Source organism: Mesoplodon mirus (assembly GCF_964341445.2).
Source record: "Mesoplodon mirus genome assembly, chromosome: 12".
Lineage (NCBI taxonomy): Eukaryota > Metazoa > Chordata > Mammalia > Artiodactyla > Ziphiidae > Mesoplodon > Mesoplodon mirus.
The window spans coordinates 38,505,245-38,524,070 of record NC_138988.1 but is presented as its reverse complement, the minus strand read 5'-3'; the positions used below and the strand labels follow the sequence as shown (position 1 = coordinate 38,524,070).

Below are 18,826 nucleotides of genomic sequence, written 5' to 3'. Positions count from 1 at the left end.
GAGAGACCCCAGGAGTGGCACTAGCCTCTGTGGGCAGGGACTATCCCTCTGTGGGCCTGCCCTGGGCTGACAGTGACAGGATGGTGTCAGGATGGTGCATTGCATCCCGCCTGCCCAGGGCAGGTGGGATTTATAAGATGGGGCCAGCCCTGTTGGCTGGACTTTAGAGTCAGAGGAGAAGCAACTTATGTGGAGGCCCATCCCTAGCTCTGGTCTGTCCACTGCTGCCGCAGTAGGTGGCAGCTGTAGGATGGGGACAATAAAACACAAAAGGTTGGCCTTCATTCCTGGCTCTGCTCCAGGGCCTCCCTGATATGAGGGAAACACGGGCTTTGGCTCTCAGGGCACCTCTAACCTGCTCTGTAAGCCATGCTGGGCCTCAGCCTCTCAGTCTCTGAAATGAGGGTGTAGTTCTCACTAGGTGGTTACCCAGAGTTCTCTCTCCAGGCTGTGATATGTGCGGGGCAGGGGTAGGGGAGTCAACTCAGGTCTGCTCTTGCCATCTCTCAGCATCTGCTCCTTGGTAACTGGCTCCCCGCAACACTAGAGGGGGGCCCTGGGGGATATCCTTAGCCTGACATCCCCTTCAGCCAGGTGGGCCTGGACCCTGGAGGGAGGGAAAGCATCACAGGGTGGCCCATGGCTGAGGTCTGAGGGACCTGTGAACTGTGAGTCCCAGAGCTTTGGAGGGTAATGGGTGGGGGTGGGGAGAGGAGCCCTCAGCCCAACAGGATTCAGCCTGATTCTACGAGTTATCTCTTCTACTCACCATCCAGCCCATACTCCTTGTTCTTCCTTCCAGGAGCACGCTTTTCCCTTCCTTCTCTTGCAACTTAGGTGGCATCTCCTCCAGGAAGCCTACCTGATCCAGGCGGTGACAAGTCCATTCTGTGGGTCCCACAGACCCTGTGCTACTCCTACCCCAGCACAGTTTACTCTGGATACCTGACTCCCCCCATCCCCCATTCCTAATGCTGGACTCCCCTATCCCTCCAGGCTGGAGCTTAATGAGCATCTGGTGACAGGGTGGAAACAGCACGGGGCGGGGGGGGGGGGGGGGGGCGGCCACACCCAGTGCTGGGAGTATACCGTGCCTGAGGCAACATAAAAGGCACTCCCTTTGCTAACCAGAATTGACCCGGAAATGAATAAACACACATCAGAAATTATGGCACCATTCCTGTGTTCCAGGAAGATAGTCATGCAGGGCAAAACTGATATGAAACATTCCCTGCCCGGAGCTGAGACATGGGTTCTTGTGACCCCTATTCTGCCTCAGGACATTGGGAGAGACTTCTAGGGGCTGGGAGGAAACTTGAGGGGTCCTCCCCATTCACCTGTTTTGGGGGTGGGTGTGCAGCAGTCAACAGTTGGTTCTCTGCTGCCATCATGTGGCCAAGCTGTTGGCTGCCCCCAGGCTGGCATCTCCTCTGAGGTAGCCTTGGTCTTTGACAGCAGGCATCCACAGAGTGCCCTTTCCTCCCTCCTCATCCACTTGGTCTGTGGGAGGGGGGCAGGCAAGCCATGTGGGGGAAGTCAGCTAATGGAGCCTTGCAGTGCCGAATACAAGCGCTTTCTCAAGGTGAATTCACAAGGCCTGGCCCACGTTCAGCTAAGGACCTACCCCACTGCCCTTGCATTTGTCACCTTGAAGGAGTGCTAGCCACTTTGCCCTCTTTGGGCTCTCACTCCCCTCTGAACACTACTCCAGAGAACTAGTGCCAGCCTCTTTCTCCAACGCAAAGAGATCATCCTAGTGACAGCAGGGGGACCTCTGTAACCACAATATGACCATGTCACTCTGCAGCTTTAAAACATTTTGTGGGGCTTCCCTGGTGGCACGGTGGTTGGGAGTCCGCCTGCCGATGCAGGGGACGCGGGTTTGTGCCCCGGTCCGGGAAGATCCCACATGCCGCGGAGCGGCTGGGCCCGTGAGCCATGGCTGCTGAGCCTGTGCATCCGGAGCCTGTGCTCCGCAACAGGAGAGGCCACAACAGTGAGAGGCCTGCGTACCGCAAAAAAACCCCAAAAAACAAAAAACATTCTGTGGCTCCCCACTGCCAGACTTCTACCTGGAGTTTGAGAACCCTAGGCTTTAAAGACTCCTCCAGCTTCACTGTTACCCAGTCGGACAAGGTTCTTTACCATAACAGGTTTCATACCAGGTTCATCCCTTTACACATGCTCGTTGCCCCACTAGGAACACCTTTCCTGTTTGCCTGTTGTCCCTTCCTTGCTCCCCAAACAGGTAAACCCCGCACTCCTAGGTGCCTACTGTCCTAGGTATACACACTTATCTAATTGTGACTATCTCTTCCCACCCCCACCCAGAATAGGTGCTGAACGGCAAGAAGCTGGAAGCCCTACAGGGATCAGGGTAGCCAGCAGGGACACCTGGAGGCTGACCGCTGACCAGAAGAACACTGGTAGCAGTCAGAGACAGCTAGCCTGGCATCACCCTTGCCCCAGAGTCGGTGGTTTGGTGCCCTTTCCAGGATTCAGGGAAGGAACAGAAACAGCAAGCAGACAGAAAAGAGACCCAGGGCATGTGGGCAGTGTGAGCAGCACCCACCAAGCCTGTGGCTGCTCCATAGGGGCTTTGGGGTCTGGGCAGGTGGCCTGCTGGCCATACCCATTCTAATGTGATCTGGGGTGGGGCCAAGGGCAGGGGCTGTGCTGCCATTTCCTGGGACAGCAAGTGACTCATTCCAGTGCATCCTTGGCCTATGCCACCTACCAAGACACATTCTCCAGCATGGGTTGGTTTTAGTGGCAGAGTATCTTGGTCCAGCACTCAGAGACTGCATGAAGGTGATTCACTCTATAGTCTGAAGACCATATTCCATGGAGACTATTCTCCCAAACACTTCCTAGGTCTTCTGTTTCCCTGGCCAATGAGATGGTTCAGTTGTGGCATAACTGGGAGAGCCCACAGCAGGAAGGTAGAGGCTTTCTGCACTGTGCCTTGGGCTCTGTCCTAAGAAGGTCTCATGGTAGAGTGAATGGGGCTGGGCCTTCACTGCTGAGCCTCCTGGGATGTTCATGGTGACCCATGTAGGCTGGGCCATGCCAGGGAACAGGGTGACTGAAAAGGGCATCAGCCCTTCTTAGGGCAGGGTCCACTCTTGCCCCAGAGGTCAGCTGGGTCTTCTTTCAGGTCTTCTGGCTCACTCCTGGGGGCCATCCTGAGGAATGTGCTGGCTGGAGGTAGGGGAGCTGAGGTGGACAGCCTTCATGAGGAACCCTAAGCTGGAATAGTTTCCCCAGAGGCCTACAGCTATAGCGAGGCTGGACTCTGAATTTGTGCTGAACACTGGGCCACCTCACCAAGGGCTCCCACCCATGCCTGGGCTCAGACTCTCTCCACTTGACTGTCCCTGTCTTACTCAGCTCAGCCCCTGCTGAACTACAGCAGTCCACTAAGCAGAGCCACAGTCAGGGCTCCCGGGCGGTTGGGTGGTCCTTCAGGCCATGCAGCTGGGAATCCCTCCTAGGAGTGACAGGGGAGGCACCAGGGGCTCAGACTGAGTGTGGGGTGGGGCGTCACGGGAGGTTGGTTGTGGTGGGGAAGGCCAGTGGGGTGCTAGAGAACACTTTACATGTGGCAGGACTTCAGCTGAATGAAAACAGCCCTAGCCCAGGGGCCGACTCTGAGCACATGTGATGCTGTGCATGGGGAAGCATGGGCAGGGCCTAGGGAGGAGGATCCAGCGTCTGTATGTGAGTGAGAGTGAAGGAACCAAGGACAAGGCCCACAGGTGTCTTCCCCAAAGCACTTTAATGCACACACCAACCCACAGTCCCTGCCTGCTGCCTGGGCCAGAGGCCAGCCCCACCTGGAAGCTCCCATGGCTTCCACAGCCTGGTGTGCCTAGGAGGGCTGAGCCCACACACATTCTCATCAGTACGTGAGGGGCGTGAGGATGAAGAGGCGGTCTTCTTCTTTGCGGATCCAGCGCATCAGTTTATGGATGGCACTGACGGCCGACGCCTTGGTCCCCAGGGGGCTGTAGCACATGTAGAGCTCAAAGGCGCCTGTCACCTGGAGGAAGGGGGCACAGGGTGGTCATCCAGATTAGACAACCCTCGTGGCCCTTGCCCAGGACCCCGATGAAGCCCAGCGCATCCCAGGGCTGCCTTACCCAAGCCAGGAGGTTCTCGTTAGGGCCCGTGTAGTAGATAGTCTTGAGTGGGCGGGAGGCATTGTGGGCGCGGCTGTGCAGGTACTGGTAGAGGCCCAGCAGCCGCTCCTGCTCCTCTTCACTGGTGTACGGGGCCTCGATCTCAGGGCTGGAGATGGGGGAGTAGGTTCGCAAAGGAATGACTTCCACTGGCTTCTCTGGAGATCCAGAAACACCTATTCCTAGCCAGGGAGACTCCACCATGTGTCCTACCCTCCAAATGCCCCCCCCACCCCAGGACAAGGCATTGTCTCCTCACCACTGAAGACTCCCCAGGACAAAGCTGGGCCCACCCAGACTGAAGCCCTGTTCTCCCCTCTCCCCCAAGTTCATGGCATCTTTGGTGACCCTCCCTTGGAGAAGCCAATCTGGGTTTAGGTGTCCTAGACAGAGTGACAGGTCTGAGATGGAGGAAAAGTGAGCCAGGAAACCTCTGGACCAAAAAGGGGTAAAAGGAGGATAGAAGATGCCTCATCTGGCCCCAGCCCCTCTGCTGGAGGAGGAAGTGGAGGAGTTTTGCATCCTGGGCTGGACCAAACTGACCAAACAGAGGAGACCTCTGTTCCAGCTTCCTTCCCTGGGTGTATTGGGTATTTCAAGGCTTTATGGGAAATGACTGAAGTAGAGAGGTGTATGCTGATGGGGAGTAGGGTGATAGGGGGTTTGGGTCCCTGGTGTCAGAGTCAAACAGACACAGCAGGTCGGTCCATTCCCAGAGGGGTCGTCAGCTTCAAGACTGCATCAGAGCTCAGGCCCAACCGGCCGCCCCGCTCCCACGCCCTTGTCTCCCTCAAGCAGTGTCCCCAAGGCCCTCCCTCACCTGGTGAAGAGTCCCGAGCTCTTTGACTTATAGAGGAAGTGGCGCAGGTCAGGGATGCCCACTTGGGCAACACTGTAGTAAGGTGTGCGCAGTGCCTCCCGCAGCGCCAGGTGTGCTCCGCGCTTCCGCAGGCGCTCCTGAAAGCGGCGGCGGCAGTCAGACACTGCAAAGAAGTCCTCACGGTCGGTGGAGACGAGCAGCAGGCAGAGATCCGTGTCAGGCTCCAGGTAAGAGATGTGTGCGTGGAAGAAGCCGGCTGCGTTGAATTTGGGCAGGCACACGGGCGTCCAGGCCTCGCCCTCGCGGAAGGACGAGGAGGAACTTATGAGGTTGAAGAGCAGGTGCAGGTCGATGGGGTGCAGGAATTGGTCCTTGCGGCGCACAAGCGCCACGAGCTGGTTGCGCGCCAGCAGAATGGAGAAGACGAGGCTGCGGGAGCGCGCCTGCTGCAGGCTGGCACTCACGACGTCGCGCACGGCCGCCGCCAGGGGCAGGCAGCGCGCCGCCCCCATCAGGAAACTGGGGTCTCGCGCCATGAGCTGCAGCAGGTTGTCCGTGATGCGCTCAGAGCCCGAGAGCAGGCGCCGCAGGTCATAGTTCTGCTTCTGCTGGAAGATGTGGCTCAGCTGCGCGCCCGTAAGAAGGCTCAGGATCTGGTAGTAGATGTAGAGCAACTCTTGCGCCAGTTCCTGTGCCGACTGCCGCGTGCGGGCCACCGCCACCAGCACCAGTGGGCTCCGGCGCACGAATACTACCTTGTAGCCATCTGATGGGGCGGATGGATAGGGGTGGTGTCAGCTTCAGCCCTTCTCCGGAAAGCCCTCCCTGATTGGCCTGCCCTAGCACCCTCAGAGCCCCGCTTTTCCCACGCAGCCTTCCACAATCTCTCCACCTCCCCTCAGAACTGTGCACACAGAGGGGGCTTCAGGATGAAAGAAAAACAGATGCCCATGGGCCCCCTTCCCCCCCACCCCTTTCCCCTTTCCTGCCGCTTGTTTCACAGACTGGGACCAGCTAAAACGCAGGAAGCACTTCAGAAAGACACACATTCTTGGGCTAAGTGGCAAAAGCTGGGTGGGGCTCAAGATCTGGGATTTTTTGGGCCACCTCCCCCAGCTTCTCACCTTCTCCAAGGGCAAAGCCCACACGCGAGCCACCTTTGGCCCTCACAACAGCCCTATGAAGGAGTCAATGCTGTTTTCCCGTGTTCAAATGAGGACCTGGGGCTCGGTGAGGCGGAGGGACTACCCTTGGTCACACAGCACATCCCAGCCCTCTAGTCCCTGGGAGTCCGAAACCTGGTATGGTCTCTCCTGGCCAGGGAGACCTCCCGGCACCCACCTCCTGGTGGCTCACCTGCGTGGATGGAACGGATGGCATTCTTGTCAGCCTCCAGAAAGGACACCAGGGCCACCATGACACCCATGGTGCTGGAAAGTGCCTCCTCTGACCCATAGCGGGAGTACACAGGCTTCCCCGCCTCGCTCAGCACGAAGACATGCTTCTGGTGCAGGCGCCATGCCTCAGCAGTCTCCTCCTCATCCCCTTCACCAGTGCCCTCCCTTGAGGGCTCTGTGGCTGGTCGCCCTGCTGCCCCTGGGGACTCCGGCCAGTCCTCAGAGCTTCCTGGAAGCATCTCCTCCTGCAGGTCTCGGGCGACACCCGTCAGCTGGGTACTCAGCTCACTGAAGTCCTGGCTGATCTGGCGCATGTCTGTAGGCAGAGGTGGGGGACCGCCAGCACCCTCCTTGGAGCTCTCCCCAGAAGCCACCCCATTCTCTGATTCAGTCAGGTCCTCGTAGGAACGGGCATGGACGAACATGGCACCCTCCTGTCCGGCACCTGCCAGCCAAAAGCACTGGTGTTTAGAGCGGTAGCTTCTGGCAGACCACCTCACCAGCAAGGGGCCCAATACAGTACTCTGCTTGTCCTCATGAGGCAAGCCACTGCTCCTTCTGGCTACAAGTCATGCTTTGCTGTGACTTACAGCCCACCAGCCTCCTCCCCTCACCCTGGGAATAAGACCCCAACCCCTCAAGGCTGCGGTGGTAGCCAGTATCTGCCTGCCCCTCTCACTTTCATCTCACAGCGCTTCGTGCATCTGCTCTTTGGATATCCCCCGCCTACCTCAGGGCCTCTGCATCTCCTGTTCCCTCTGCCTGGAAGGCACTCCCACCTCCTTGCATGCCAGCTCCCTGTCACACTTCAGCTCACAGCAAAGATGTTAGTTGTCCCTGTCATCTGACCCCCAAACCCAGGCACTCTATCATATCCCCTCCTTAACTTCTCTTGGGGCACTTATCAGTTATTGCCCTTCTCCCCTACTGCAGTGGGGTTCCCCCTCATGGGCAGGAACCTGGTTTTTCACTGCTGTGTGCCCAGCACCTCGCCCTGTGCCTGGAATACCTCCTGTGCTCAGCAAATCTCTCTCCCTGGGAGAAGGCTCCCTGACCCTGCGCGGGGACCCATGGTTCCTAACCCCCTCCACTGGAATGCTCTCACTAGCCTGTGGCTCCCCCAAGGCAGGGACCATGTCAGTTTTCCTTTACTGATTTTTTTTTGGACAGAAGAGTTCAAGAGATATGTTTTGGGTCTCTATTATGAGTTCAGCACTGTACCAGGCGTTGGGGATACAACAGCTCTGTGCTCAAAGAGCTCAAAATCTTGTGGACAAGAGAGATGGGCAATACATACAGACACAAATAAGACTATAAAATAACTAGTGCTCTGTGCAGAGCATGGTCAGAGCAGGCCTCTCTTGTGAGGAGGTGACATTTAAGTTGAGAGCTGAGGGAGAGAGAAGGAGCCAGGGAGGTACCTGTGGACACAGGAAATAGGAGGAGAGCCCACACTGGTGGCAAGACAGCACAGGACAAGTGGCACAACATGAAGTGGAGAGGAAGGCCAGATGCACGCTGAGCCTGGATCCCTGCAGTATCCCCAGCACATGACAAATAGCTAACAAGTGAGTGAACACATGCATGAATGAGTGACAGTGAAAGAGTGGTTGGGAATCCCGATTGCCCTGGAGGCTGCTCTAGCTGTAAGCTAGCTGGGGCTGCGCACCCTGCCCGTACCTGGCTCCATTCCCTGGGCCAGTCCTGGTGTGGGGCTCTCAGCTCTCTCCACACTCTGCCCATCAGAAGGAGCCAACGTGCCATCAGGGCCTTCGTTGCTTCTCTTCCTCTGCATGTCAGCAGCCATCCCTTGGGCTCTCCTGTGGGGCAAACAAAGGCATAATTGAGGGTAAGGGGGAAGGTGCTAGTGGCAGGAGTCACTGGCATAATTAAGAGTGGTTAAGTACAGGAAAGTATCCCTCACCAGGACCCAGCTAACTCAAACCTCTGGGGAATGGGTTCTGAATATTCCCCTCTAAAGAAGCGTGCTGTTCTCTTTCTGATTATAAAAGAATGCATGGGGGACTTGCCTGGTGGTCCAGTGGTTAAGACTCTGTGCTCCCAATACAGGGGGCCCGGTTCTATCCCTGGTCAGGAAACTAGATCCGCATGCCAAAACTAAGAGCAGCATGCTGCAACTAAAGATCCCTCATGCCACAACTAAAGATCCTGCATGCTGCAATGAAGATCCTGCCTGATGCAACTAAGACCCGGTGCAACCAAAATAAATAAATAAATATACTTTTTTTTTTTTTTTTGGCTGTGTTGGGTCTTCGTTGCTGCTTGCGGGCTTTCTCTAGTTGCGGTGAGTGGGGGCTAAGCTTCGTTGTGGTGCGTGGGCTTCTCATTGCGGTGGCTTCTCATTGCAGAGCACGGGCTCCAGAGCGCAGGCTCAGTAGTTGTGGCACACGGGCTTAGTTGCTCTGCGATCTTCAGGATCTTCCTGGACCAGGGATCAAACCCGTGTCCCCTGCATTGGCAGGTGGATTCTTAACCACTGCGCCACCAGGGAAGTCCCTGTGTCGGGTCCTAGCTGCGGCACTCAAGCTTCTCTCTAGTTGTGGTGTGCAGGGTTTTTTTCTCTCTCTAGTTGTGGCACGTGGGCTTAGTTGCCCCGCAGCATGTGGGATCTTAGTTCCCTGACCAGGGATCGAACCCGCATCCCCTGCATTGGAAGGCATATTCTTTACCCCTGGAAGTTCCAGGGAAGTCCCAGTCCCTATGTGGATTTTTATGTAATCCTGATCACTCTTCTCTGAGGCAGGCACTCTTGTCAGACAAGCTTTATATATGAAGAAACTGAAGCTGAGAGAGTGTAAGTACATTGCCCAATGTCACAACAGGAAAGAAGCACTGGAGCTGGGAATTGAAACCATTCTGTATCCTGATATCTTCCACTGTACGTCCTCCCATGAACATTTCTCCATTCAAAACTGAGTTGACAAATAAGTTCTTTTTGATATTTAGACATTTACTATGAACGAAGTGAGTCAGAGTAAACAGGCCTAAGCCTTGTTTTTCTCCTTGCATTCTGTACCTTTTGAATTTGGCACCAGGGCTCGCCTTTCCAGTTAAAAACAACTATGGACATGTCAGTTCTCAGTGCCCATTTGATGGACACTAAGGACAAACTCAGCCTGATCTCCCAGTCCTTCCGCAGCCTCAGGGCCAGGTGGAGGTGGCCAAGAGTGGATGTCAGGGATAACGAAGTTGGGTGGCTCTCTTGGGATCAGCCTCTAAGGTCCCTTAACGACAGGATGAATGAAGGTCTTCATTTGGCAGGCAACAAACAATCCATAGGAGAGGGGTTCCATCTGAGGCACTAACCCTTTAGGGAAGAGAAATTTGGCTGGATGGGCTAGAAGGGCAGTGAAGACTAGTCAGAGACTCATGAGGAAGGCACTGCAGGCAGGCCAGGGGCCTCGTGGGGACTGGTGTTAGTGTGAGCAAAGCAGACTCTGTCCCTGCCCTCCTGGAGCAGAGTCCACAGGGAATAACTGAGGCTTGTCCCTTACTAGCTCTGTAGCCTTGGGCAAATGACTCCACCCTGAGCCTGGCATGAAGTAGGTGCTCAAAAACGTTCATGAGAAGAGTGATTTCAAACAGTGTCACCAGCACTAGCATTTGTGTGGGCCCCGCTTACCTGTGTCTAAGAACTCTCTCTGACCACAAGTTCCTAGGAGGCAGCTCCTGCAAGTGTACCCAAAGAACTGATTTTCAAGCTCTTCTGTCATCTTTGTTGTAAGCTGTGGAATTCTTTCTTCAAATTAATCTTGTAAAGCAGTTCAATGTGCAAAACAGACAGACAGGGAGGCAGGGCCAGAGACTGGCCTGATGGCCACGCCCCCACTGGGCCCGGAGCACCACAGGGTTAAGTGGGGGTTGGGTACCACTGGTCAACAGCATCACCCCACACAGAGTGCACTTTGAATAATCTTCAAAGGAAGATTATTTGGGAGAACATCTACCTTTTGGGATTTTCTAGGCCACCAATCCTGTCCATCAGGACAATCAAGAGTGATGGTTCCCAGCGAGGGTCAGAGCCCAGAAGACCAAGGTGTGGTCCACCTTTTCTGATGAAGAGTAATTAAGAAGCTGCATGCCCTCAACAGGAACCTGGGGAGGCATCCAGAAAGGTCTCCTCTGAGACTGAGACCAAGAGGGGCAATCCAAAACAGGCCAAAACAGCCACCACAACACCACGGAGCCCAGGGCAGTGGGTGCTAAGGAAACTAGGGCATGTCCAGATCTTGAGCAAGAAGACACAGGCCACACGAGAACCTTGGAGACCATTATTTTACAAGCTAACCTAAAAGCCCAGGTGGGGTCTGCATTGCTATGTAAAGAGAGAGTGACCCCAGAGAGATGAGTCTGTCCATATACAGGCGGAGGGCAAGCTGCTACTGCCAGTCCCGGGGTTGTGGCCAGGGCTTCTGGACCTGGCTCCTTGGATGGAGGCCTGGATTGGTATGTGCTTTTTTCTGAGGAGAGGGTCCAGAACAATTACTTTAAATGGGAATGCCCTACATTTCTATGTGTACTCACTTTCCCACTCCCCTAGTGGATAGCTTCACATCTTCTCTCTTCTCAAGCTTCCATCATTTTCTCCAGTGCTCACCCTCAGCACTATCAGTGATAACCTTACCTTCTATTTCACTGAGGACACGGAAGTCAGCAAAAGAGAACTTCCAAGATTCCCACTACCACCTCACCTCACCTGTCAGACTCTGCCTTCCTCCTTCTTACTAAAGATGAGCTGTCTGGGCTCCACTAATGCCTCCACTCCAGCCCCTCTCACCCATCCAAGCATATGGCTTCAGCAGCTGTCCCTCTCTCTCTCGGATCATCAGTGTCCCCTTCTCCCCTATCCATCACCAATATACTGATGTTTCTTCCATTTTCAAAACACCTTCCCTTAGATGTGTTTATTCTGTTATAATTCATTGAGCTGTACTTATGATTTGTGAACTTTATGTTTGTTTTATTTCAATTAAAACCTTAAAACAAACCTCCCCTTAACTCTACATTCCCCTCTAGGTACCAACCTTTTTTTTTTTTTTTTTTTTTTTGCTGTCCTTTATAAAACAAACAAACAAACCTCAAAACAGTAAACAGTACTTGGAGTTTAATTAGTCACGTAAGCTAGGCTATGCTGTGTAACAAATGAGTGCCAAAATGGTAGAGGCTTTACACATAAAGGCTTTTTTTGTTTGTTTTGGCCATATCACATGGCTTGTGGGATTGAACTTGGGCCGCAGGCAATGGAAGTGCAGAGTCCTAACCACTGGACTGCCAGGGAATTCCCTAAAGGCTTTTTTTTTTTTATTGCAAGCATTTTTTTATTGAGAAATAATCTATGTATAACATTATATTAGTTTCAGGTCTACAACATAATGATTCAGTATTTGTATATATTGCAAAATGGTCACCACCATGTCTTGTTAACATCCATCACCACACGTAGTTACAAAATTTTTTTCTTGTGATGAGAACTTTTAATACCTACTCTCTTAGCAACTTTCAAATATACAAGCATTATTAATTATAGTCACCATGCTGTACATTACATCCTCAGGATTTATTTATTTTATAACTGGAAGTTTGTACCTTTTGACCACCTTCACAGATTCTGCAAGCATTTTAAATAATCTCTAAAGGATAATATGTATTAATATATTTACAAGTTCCTAATCTGACAGGCTGACTCCATTATATACAGCAGGGGTCCCCAACTCCCAGGCTGCGGACCTCTATCTGGGACGTGGGCTGTTAGGAAGTGGACCGCACAGCAGGAGGTGAGCAGCGGGAGAGCGAAGCTTCATCTGCTGCCCCGCATTGCGCCCCGTCACTCGCACTACCGCCTGAACCAAAAAATATGGAAAGCTTCAGGAATTTGCGTGTCATCCTTGCACAGGGGCCACACTAATCTTCTCTGTATCGTTCCAATTTTAGTATATGTGCTGCCGAAGCAAGCACTAAAGGCTTATTTTTTGCTCACGTACTGTGGGTTTAGTAGCAATTCAGAGCAGCTCCCTTCCGGGCAGTGATTCAAGAATCCAGGCTACTAGCATCTTATAGCTCTGTCATCACCTGGCAATGGAAGACAGGGCTGGAGGGTCATGTACCAACTCTTAAATACTTCAAAGTCCAGATTGGCCAGAACTAGTCATGTGGCCAGAGGGACTGGGAAATGTGGAGCGCTCAGGTGTCTCTCCACTTTTCCCATTCACATTTGAATCCATTCCAACTATTACTCCAGTAACACTGCTCCCTCAAGGTCTCCAGATGACCTCCAGGATCATCTAACTTCACTCAGCAGCCACAATGATTATATCCTCTCTCTCAAAACACTTTCTTCTCTTGGCTTCTGGCACATCACTCTCCTTTCATGGTTCTCCTACCTCATGGACAACACCTTCTAGGTCCTCTTTACAGTTCTTCTTACTGTTGAGGGACCAAGATTTCAGGTCTTGGATCTCTTTTCTGTCTTCATTCGATCCCTTGGTGACCTTATTCAGTCTCATGGTTTTAAATTTCACTGATAAATTAATGATTCCAAATTTTATTCACAGCCCTAATCTCTCTTCTGACTTCCAGAGGCACACACATTTAACTGTTTACTTGATGTTTGCCCTTGGATATCTTATAGTATCTCAAAGTTATATCAAAACTGAGTTCCTGATCATCCCCTTAAAAAGTTGTTCCTCCGAGAGTTTTCTCCATCTCAGTGAAAGACAATTTGATACTTCCAGTTATTTAGCAAAAAATCTTGGAGGCATCCCTTATGCCTCTCTTCTTCCCGTACCTCATATACCAAACCACCAGCAAATCTTGTCAGCTTTACTTCAGAATACAGGTACACCCAGCAAAATGTCTCTCATTAACCTTTGCCACATAGAATGCCTCTTGGTTTTTAATACACAGCTGTGGTAGCCAGCCTTCAAAATAGTCCTCAGTAATCCTCAACTCCCAGCATTCAAGTCTATATACTCCCATCCCACACTGAGCAGAACTAATCTATGTCACCAACAGGATAATGTGAAAATGACAATGTGTGACTTCTGAGGCTAGGTCATAAAAGACATTGTGGCTTCTGCTTTGTTCTCTTGGATCACTCTCTCTAGGTGCAACCATCAGCCATCAGTTGTGAGGACACTCAAGCAGCCCTAAAGAGAGGAGCTCATGGTAAGAAACTGAAACCTGAGAACAGCCAGTACCAATGTGCTAGTCATGTGAGCGAGCAGTCCTGGAAGCAAATCATCTAGCCCCAGTCATGCCTTTGAATGACTGCAACCTCATGAGAGACACTGGGCCTGAACCATCCAGCTAAGATGCTCCCAAATTCCTGACCCTCAGGAACTGTATGAGATAATAAATATTTATTATTGTTTTGAGCTGTTAAGTTTTGGGATAACTTGTTACACAGCAATAGATAACTAATACAACAAACTTGTACTGATTGAGCTTATGTTTACATAGAAAAAAACTATTATCAACACGATCTATATTTTTTAATAAAGGAATGTACATTTAAAGCCTCAAATTACATTTCAAATAGAACTGATAGAAGATCACTGAGTGCCAACAAAAGGGGTTTACTTGCATCATGGCTATCTGCAGGTACTGAAAGAGGCCATGATGCTGTATCAAAGCAACACTGTTTGATCAGGAGGAAATGTTTTAAGCATTTTGTATCCTAACATTATAATTTATTTGGCATATATTAGGTATGTATTTTCCTTGTGTTTTAGTGCCATTTTAGAAAATTGGGGATTTGGGGTTGATGAAGGAAGCATTATACTTTTTCCCATTTGAAATAATGGGGAAACACATAAATCAACTATACTTCAATAAAATGTTAAAAAAAATAAAAAGTTAAATGACAAAAAAAAAGTGGGAAACAGATACTAAGTTAGTGATTCCAGACAGAATGTCCAACTTTCATGGAACAGATTACTGATGTTCCATGGGGAAATACCCATATTCAGAATCTGACCACTTCTCATCACCTCCACCACTACCACATTGGTCCCAGTCAACATTATCTCTCTAGCAGATTGTTGCAAGTCTTTTTTTTTTTTTTTAACATCTTTATTGGAGTATAATTGCTTTACAATGTTGTGTTAGTTTCTGCTGCGTAACAAAGTGAATCAGCTATACGTATACAAATATCCCCACATCCCCTCCCTCTTGCATCTCCCTCCCACCCTCCCTATCCCACCCCTCTAGGTGGTCACAAAGCAGCGAGCTGATCTCCCTGTGCCACGTGGCTGCTTCCCACTAGCTATCTATTTTACATTTGGTAGTGTATATATGTCAATGCCACTCTCTCACTTCATCCTAGCTTACCCTTCCCCCTCCCCGTGTCCTCAAGTCCATTCTCTACGTCTGTGTCTTTATTCCTGTCCTGCCCCTAGGTTCATCAGGACCATTTTTTTTTTAGATTCCACATATATGTGTTAGCATATGGTATCTGTTTTTCTCTTTCTGACTTACTTCACTCTGTTTGACAGACTCTAGGTCCATCCACCTCACTACAAATAACTCAATTTTGTTTCTTTTTATGACTGAGTAATATTCCATTGTATATATGTGCCACATCTTTATCCATTCATCTGTCGATGGACACTTAGGTCCTGGCTATTGTAAACAGTGCTGCAATGAACACTGTGGTACATGACTCTTTTTGAATTATGGTTTTCTCAGGGTATATGCCCAGTAGTGGGATTGCTGGGTCATATGGTAGTTCTATTTTTAGGTTTTTAAGGAACCTCCATACTGTTCTCCATAGTGGCTGTATCAATTTACATTCCCACCAACAGTACAAGAGGGTTCCCTTTTCTCCACACCCTCTCCAGCATTGCAACAGTCTTTTAACCAGTCTCCCCACTTCTGTCCTTGTCCCTGTAGTCTATCCTTCTCACGGCACTCAAAGTGATCTGCTTGAGACAGAAGTCAAGTCATGTAGTCCCTTTGCTCACTAGTCTGTAACGGTCACACCTCACCCAGTGAGAAAGCCAATTTCCTCACAGTGGTGCACAAGAACCTCTCTGTCTACACGCGCTGCACCCCACCCCCCAAATTACTTCTTCAGCCTCATCTCCTGTTCTTTCCCCTACTTGCTTTGCTTCAACCCAGCCACACTGACATTATGGCTTTCCTTGAGTATACTGTAAATGTAAATCCTGAGTATTCCTTCACTTCAGAACTTTGCTCTTGCTGAACTTTCTGCCTGGACCACATCTCCCTACTTTTCCCCCTGCCCCCCACCTCACCTATTCCACTACTTGGCCAAATATCTACATGACTCACTCTGTCACTTCCTTCAGGTTGCTGCTCAAGTGTTACCTTATCAGAGAGGCCTTCCTGGAATATCCTGGATTCTTATCTCCCTTGCCCTGCTTTATTTTTCTACATTGAAGGTAACCCTGTGAGCTGTCGCAAATTTCAGAATGTCAGCTCCATAAGCAGGAGGACTTTAATTAACATTTGTCAGATAAATAACTTTGGAAGGGAGAAGATGAAAGATCCTCAGAGAACACCCAGCTCCAATGTAGCCTTGGGAGACTCCTGCCTCTAGGGAAGACTTGTCCTTGGTAGCAGTTCAGTGTTCAGTAACAATGGCTCTGGAGTCAGAGGGACCTGTATTAACCTGGCTTGGTTTTATAAATCTCAGCTTTCTCACCTATGAAATGAGGATGATGACAGCACTGATTCATTAGGTTGTGGAAGGATTAAATGAGATAATCCATGTAATTTGGTTACCCTGGCACAGAGTAGGTACATATACACTCAGTTGTCTTTAGCGTATCATGATTATTCTTATTCAGACCATGTGTACCTGCACTTATACACAGATCCAGTAATCTCTGCCATGTAAATCAGTCCTTTGCGAGTTTGCTCATCCTGAGCCAGGCCCTTAGTGAACAGGACGTGCTTCTGACCTCATGAAGCCAGGTGGCCTCTGGCCTGAAATGACCCATTTGTGATGCTGGGAAAAAGAGATTCCTTTGGGCCTAGGGCTGGGAGTTCCTCCAGGCTAACTGGCTATTCATCCTGAAGTTGCAGGACAGACCATTGGTTCCCTGCTGCTCCCAGCAGTCTCTCCCAAGCTGAACTCCTTTCTACCACATGCCCCTGCTCTGTGGCCTTGCGCCTCTGGCTCAAAGACCAAAACAAGGTCTACAGCAGCTTACCTCTGAGGGCCCACTACCCACTGATCCCAGTGGGATTTAGGTAACTGCGCCCAGCATGGCTGAGTACTACCCAACATGGTATCTGCATGCTGTGAGGGCAGGGCCAGCTGGCTGGGGCTAGTGGACATCTCCTTCCAAACAGTTCTCCAACCACCTGAAATCATGTAGTACCTCAATATCTCCAAGGCCAGTATCGGGGTCCAGCCAAAAGCCCTGGTGAAGCAAACAGTTCTCTGGACATTTACACTGGAAACTAGGCAGGGAGGGTGAATGACTCATAGCAAAACCCACCCCAAACCCCACTGAAGCCATAACCTGTGTGGCTGAAGCTCTTGGGTGGCTGGGCCTGAAGCAGTTAAGCAAGAGAGGTCTCTTGGAACCGGTCCCAGATACTCCCTTGGGGCCCCTTCTCAGGCAGCCTCTCTAGAAGCCTCCAGGGCTTGCTATTTTCCCTAGAAGTGCTCTGCTGTGCCTTTGAGCAATGTCACCAAACAAGTTAGCTCAATCAGCCTTTCTGGTATGCCTCCCTCCTCTAGGTGCCTGGCCTGGAGGCAGGAAGGGCCTTGCAAGAACCCCTCCCTACTGGGTCCCTACCACTCTTGCTCCCTCTTCCTGCTTAGATAGTGCCCTATCCTGCCTTGACCCTTTGGGGAGTGGGCTATCTGGGAGGATGGTGCCAGGATGCATGGATGTGTGGCAGTGGGTCCAAGTGAGGCTGTGCTGTAACTGCTTCAGCAGGATGCCTACTCCATGCTGAGAGTATAGCTTGGTACTTGTCACTGCTAGTGGTCACTCCCCTCTCTAACAAAGGCTGCTCACCCTCCCCAGCAAACTCGAGCCCAGAAAGTGTGGCTCAACAGGTGCAAGAGGCAGTTTGGTTATCTGAGCCAGGGCACCCTTGAAGGCAAAGTCCCAAGCCTCAAGACACTTTCAGGAGCTTCCTGCTCACCCCACAGTCAACCTCTGACAGTCTTTGAGAGCACTCTGCTGGGCCGAATGTGTGTGCGTTGGGGCTACAGGACTTTGCCCTTCCAGCCGAAGGAAGAGTTCCAGGCCTCGCCTTTTGTATTTCCCAGCTGGGAACCGGCGAAGCGGTCCCAGAGAGACCCAGTCCTTCTACCGCAAATGGCAGCGTAGACTGCAGGGGCCCCCAGTCTTCAAGCCCCTCCCTTCAAAGATGACAGCTCTCCAGTCTCTCGGCGCCCCCAAGCCACGTGGGTTGGCAGTCGGACTCACCTGTTTCTCGGGGAGGGGAAGGGGTCAGGAAGCACAGAGATTGCCGGTCACTGCCCTCTGCCGGACCCCCGGGAGGTCACGGGTGTCCGGCCGGGCCCGGACTGATGGTTCAGGTTCGAGGGACCATGGCCCCCTGCAGACACAGACATGGCCACAGCGCAGGCCACCGCTCCCTCCCACAGCCCCTTGCCCGGCTGCCGTCTCACGAAGACAGCACTCGCCAGCCTCTGGTGGCGGAGGCCCGGCTCCAGTTGCTGGGCCTGGCCCTGCCCGCCCTCGGTGTGCATTATGGGAAATGTAGTTCGCAGTGCACGGCCGCCGCGAGGTGGGGCGGGGCGCCAGGTCCCGGCAGAGACCTGGGCGGGGCCTGACCCGGGTCAGCGGTGGCATCATCCCGGACCGCCTTTTCCAGGGTCCCGGCCAAACTCAGGCACCTCCCCAAACCCAAAGCCTAGGGTGGACCGCAGGCCCAGACTCCCCAGCTCCTCCGCCCGAGCCAACAAGAGGTTTATTTAAAGCGAAAGAAAGAGACTATGGCATTGTTTCCTCCACTAATTGTGGAAGGACAGTGCAAGTTTGGGGTCTGGATAAATGTCATTAGTGGACCCGGCCACACTGACTGTAAAGGATGTAGGCACACCAGCTGCTGCTAAAGGAACACCCTTTTATTTTTTATATATATATATATTTTAAATAAATTTATTTAGTTTTGGCTGCATTGGGTCTTCGTTGCTGTGTGCGGGCTTTCTCTAGTTGCGGTGAGTGGGCTTCTCATTGCAGTGGCTTCTCTTGTTGCGGAGCACAGGCTCTAGGCACACGGATTTCAGGAGTTGTGGCGCACAAGCTTAATTGCTCCACGGCATGTGGGATCTTCCTGGACCAGGGCTCAAACCTGTGTCCCCTGCATTGGCAGGTGGATTCTTAACCACTGTACCACCAGGGAAGTCCCAGAACATCCTTTTAGCCACGTTTTAATATATCAGTATGAATCTCTAG

General features: G+C 51.7%; 1 protein-coding gene across 2 annotated transcripts; it reads right to left on the bottom strand.

Moving 5' to 3' along the window:
* Positions 1-3,759: 3,759 nt before the first annotated feature.
* Positions 3,760-18,095, bottom strand: MON1A (MON1 homolog A, secretory trafficking associated). Of its 2 annotated transcripts, XM_082637147.1 has the most exons (6): positions 17,831-18,095; positions 8,079-8,218; positions 6,358-6,843; positions 5,002-5,767; positions 4,143-4,290; positions 3,760-4,042 (listed from the first exon to the last, which is right to left on the bottom strand). In XM_082637147.1, exons 2-6 carry the CDS (start codon positions 8,203-8,205, stop codon positions 3,902-3,904), a joined length of 1,668 nt encoding a protein of 555 aa, XP_082493273.1. In that variant the 5' UTR covers positions 8,206-8,218; positions 17,831-18,095; the 3' UTR covers positions 3,760-3,901. The 2 variants fall into 2 exon arrangements, with proteins under 2 accessions (XP_082493273.1, XP_082493274.1); XM_082637148.1 differs by lacking the exon at positions 3,760-4,042 and having other exon boundaries at positions 4,164-4,363.
* Between the last annotated feature and the right edge of the window lie 731 nt (positions 18,096-18,826).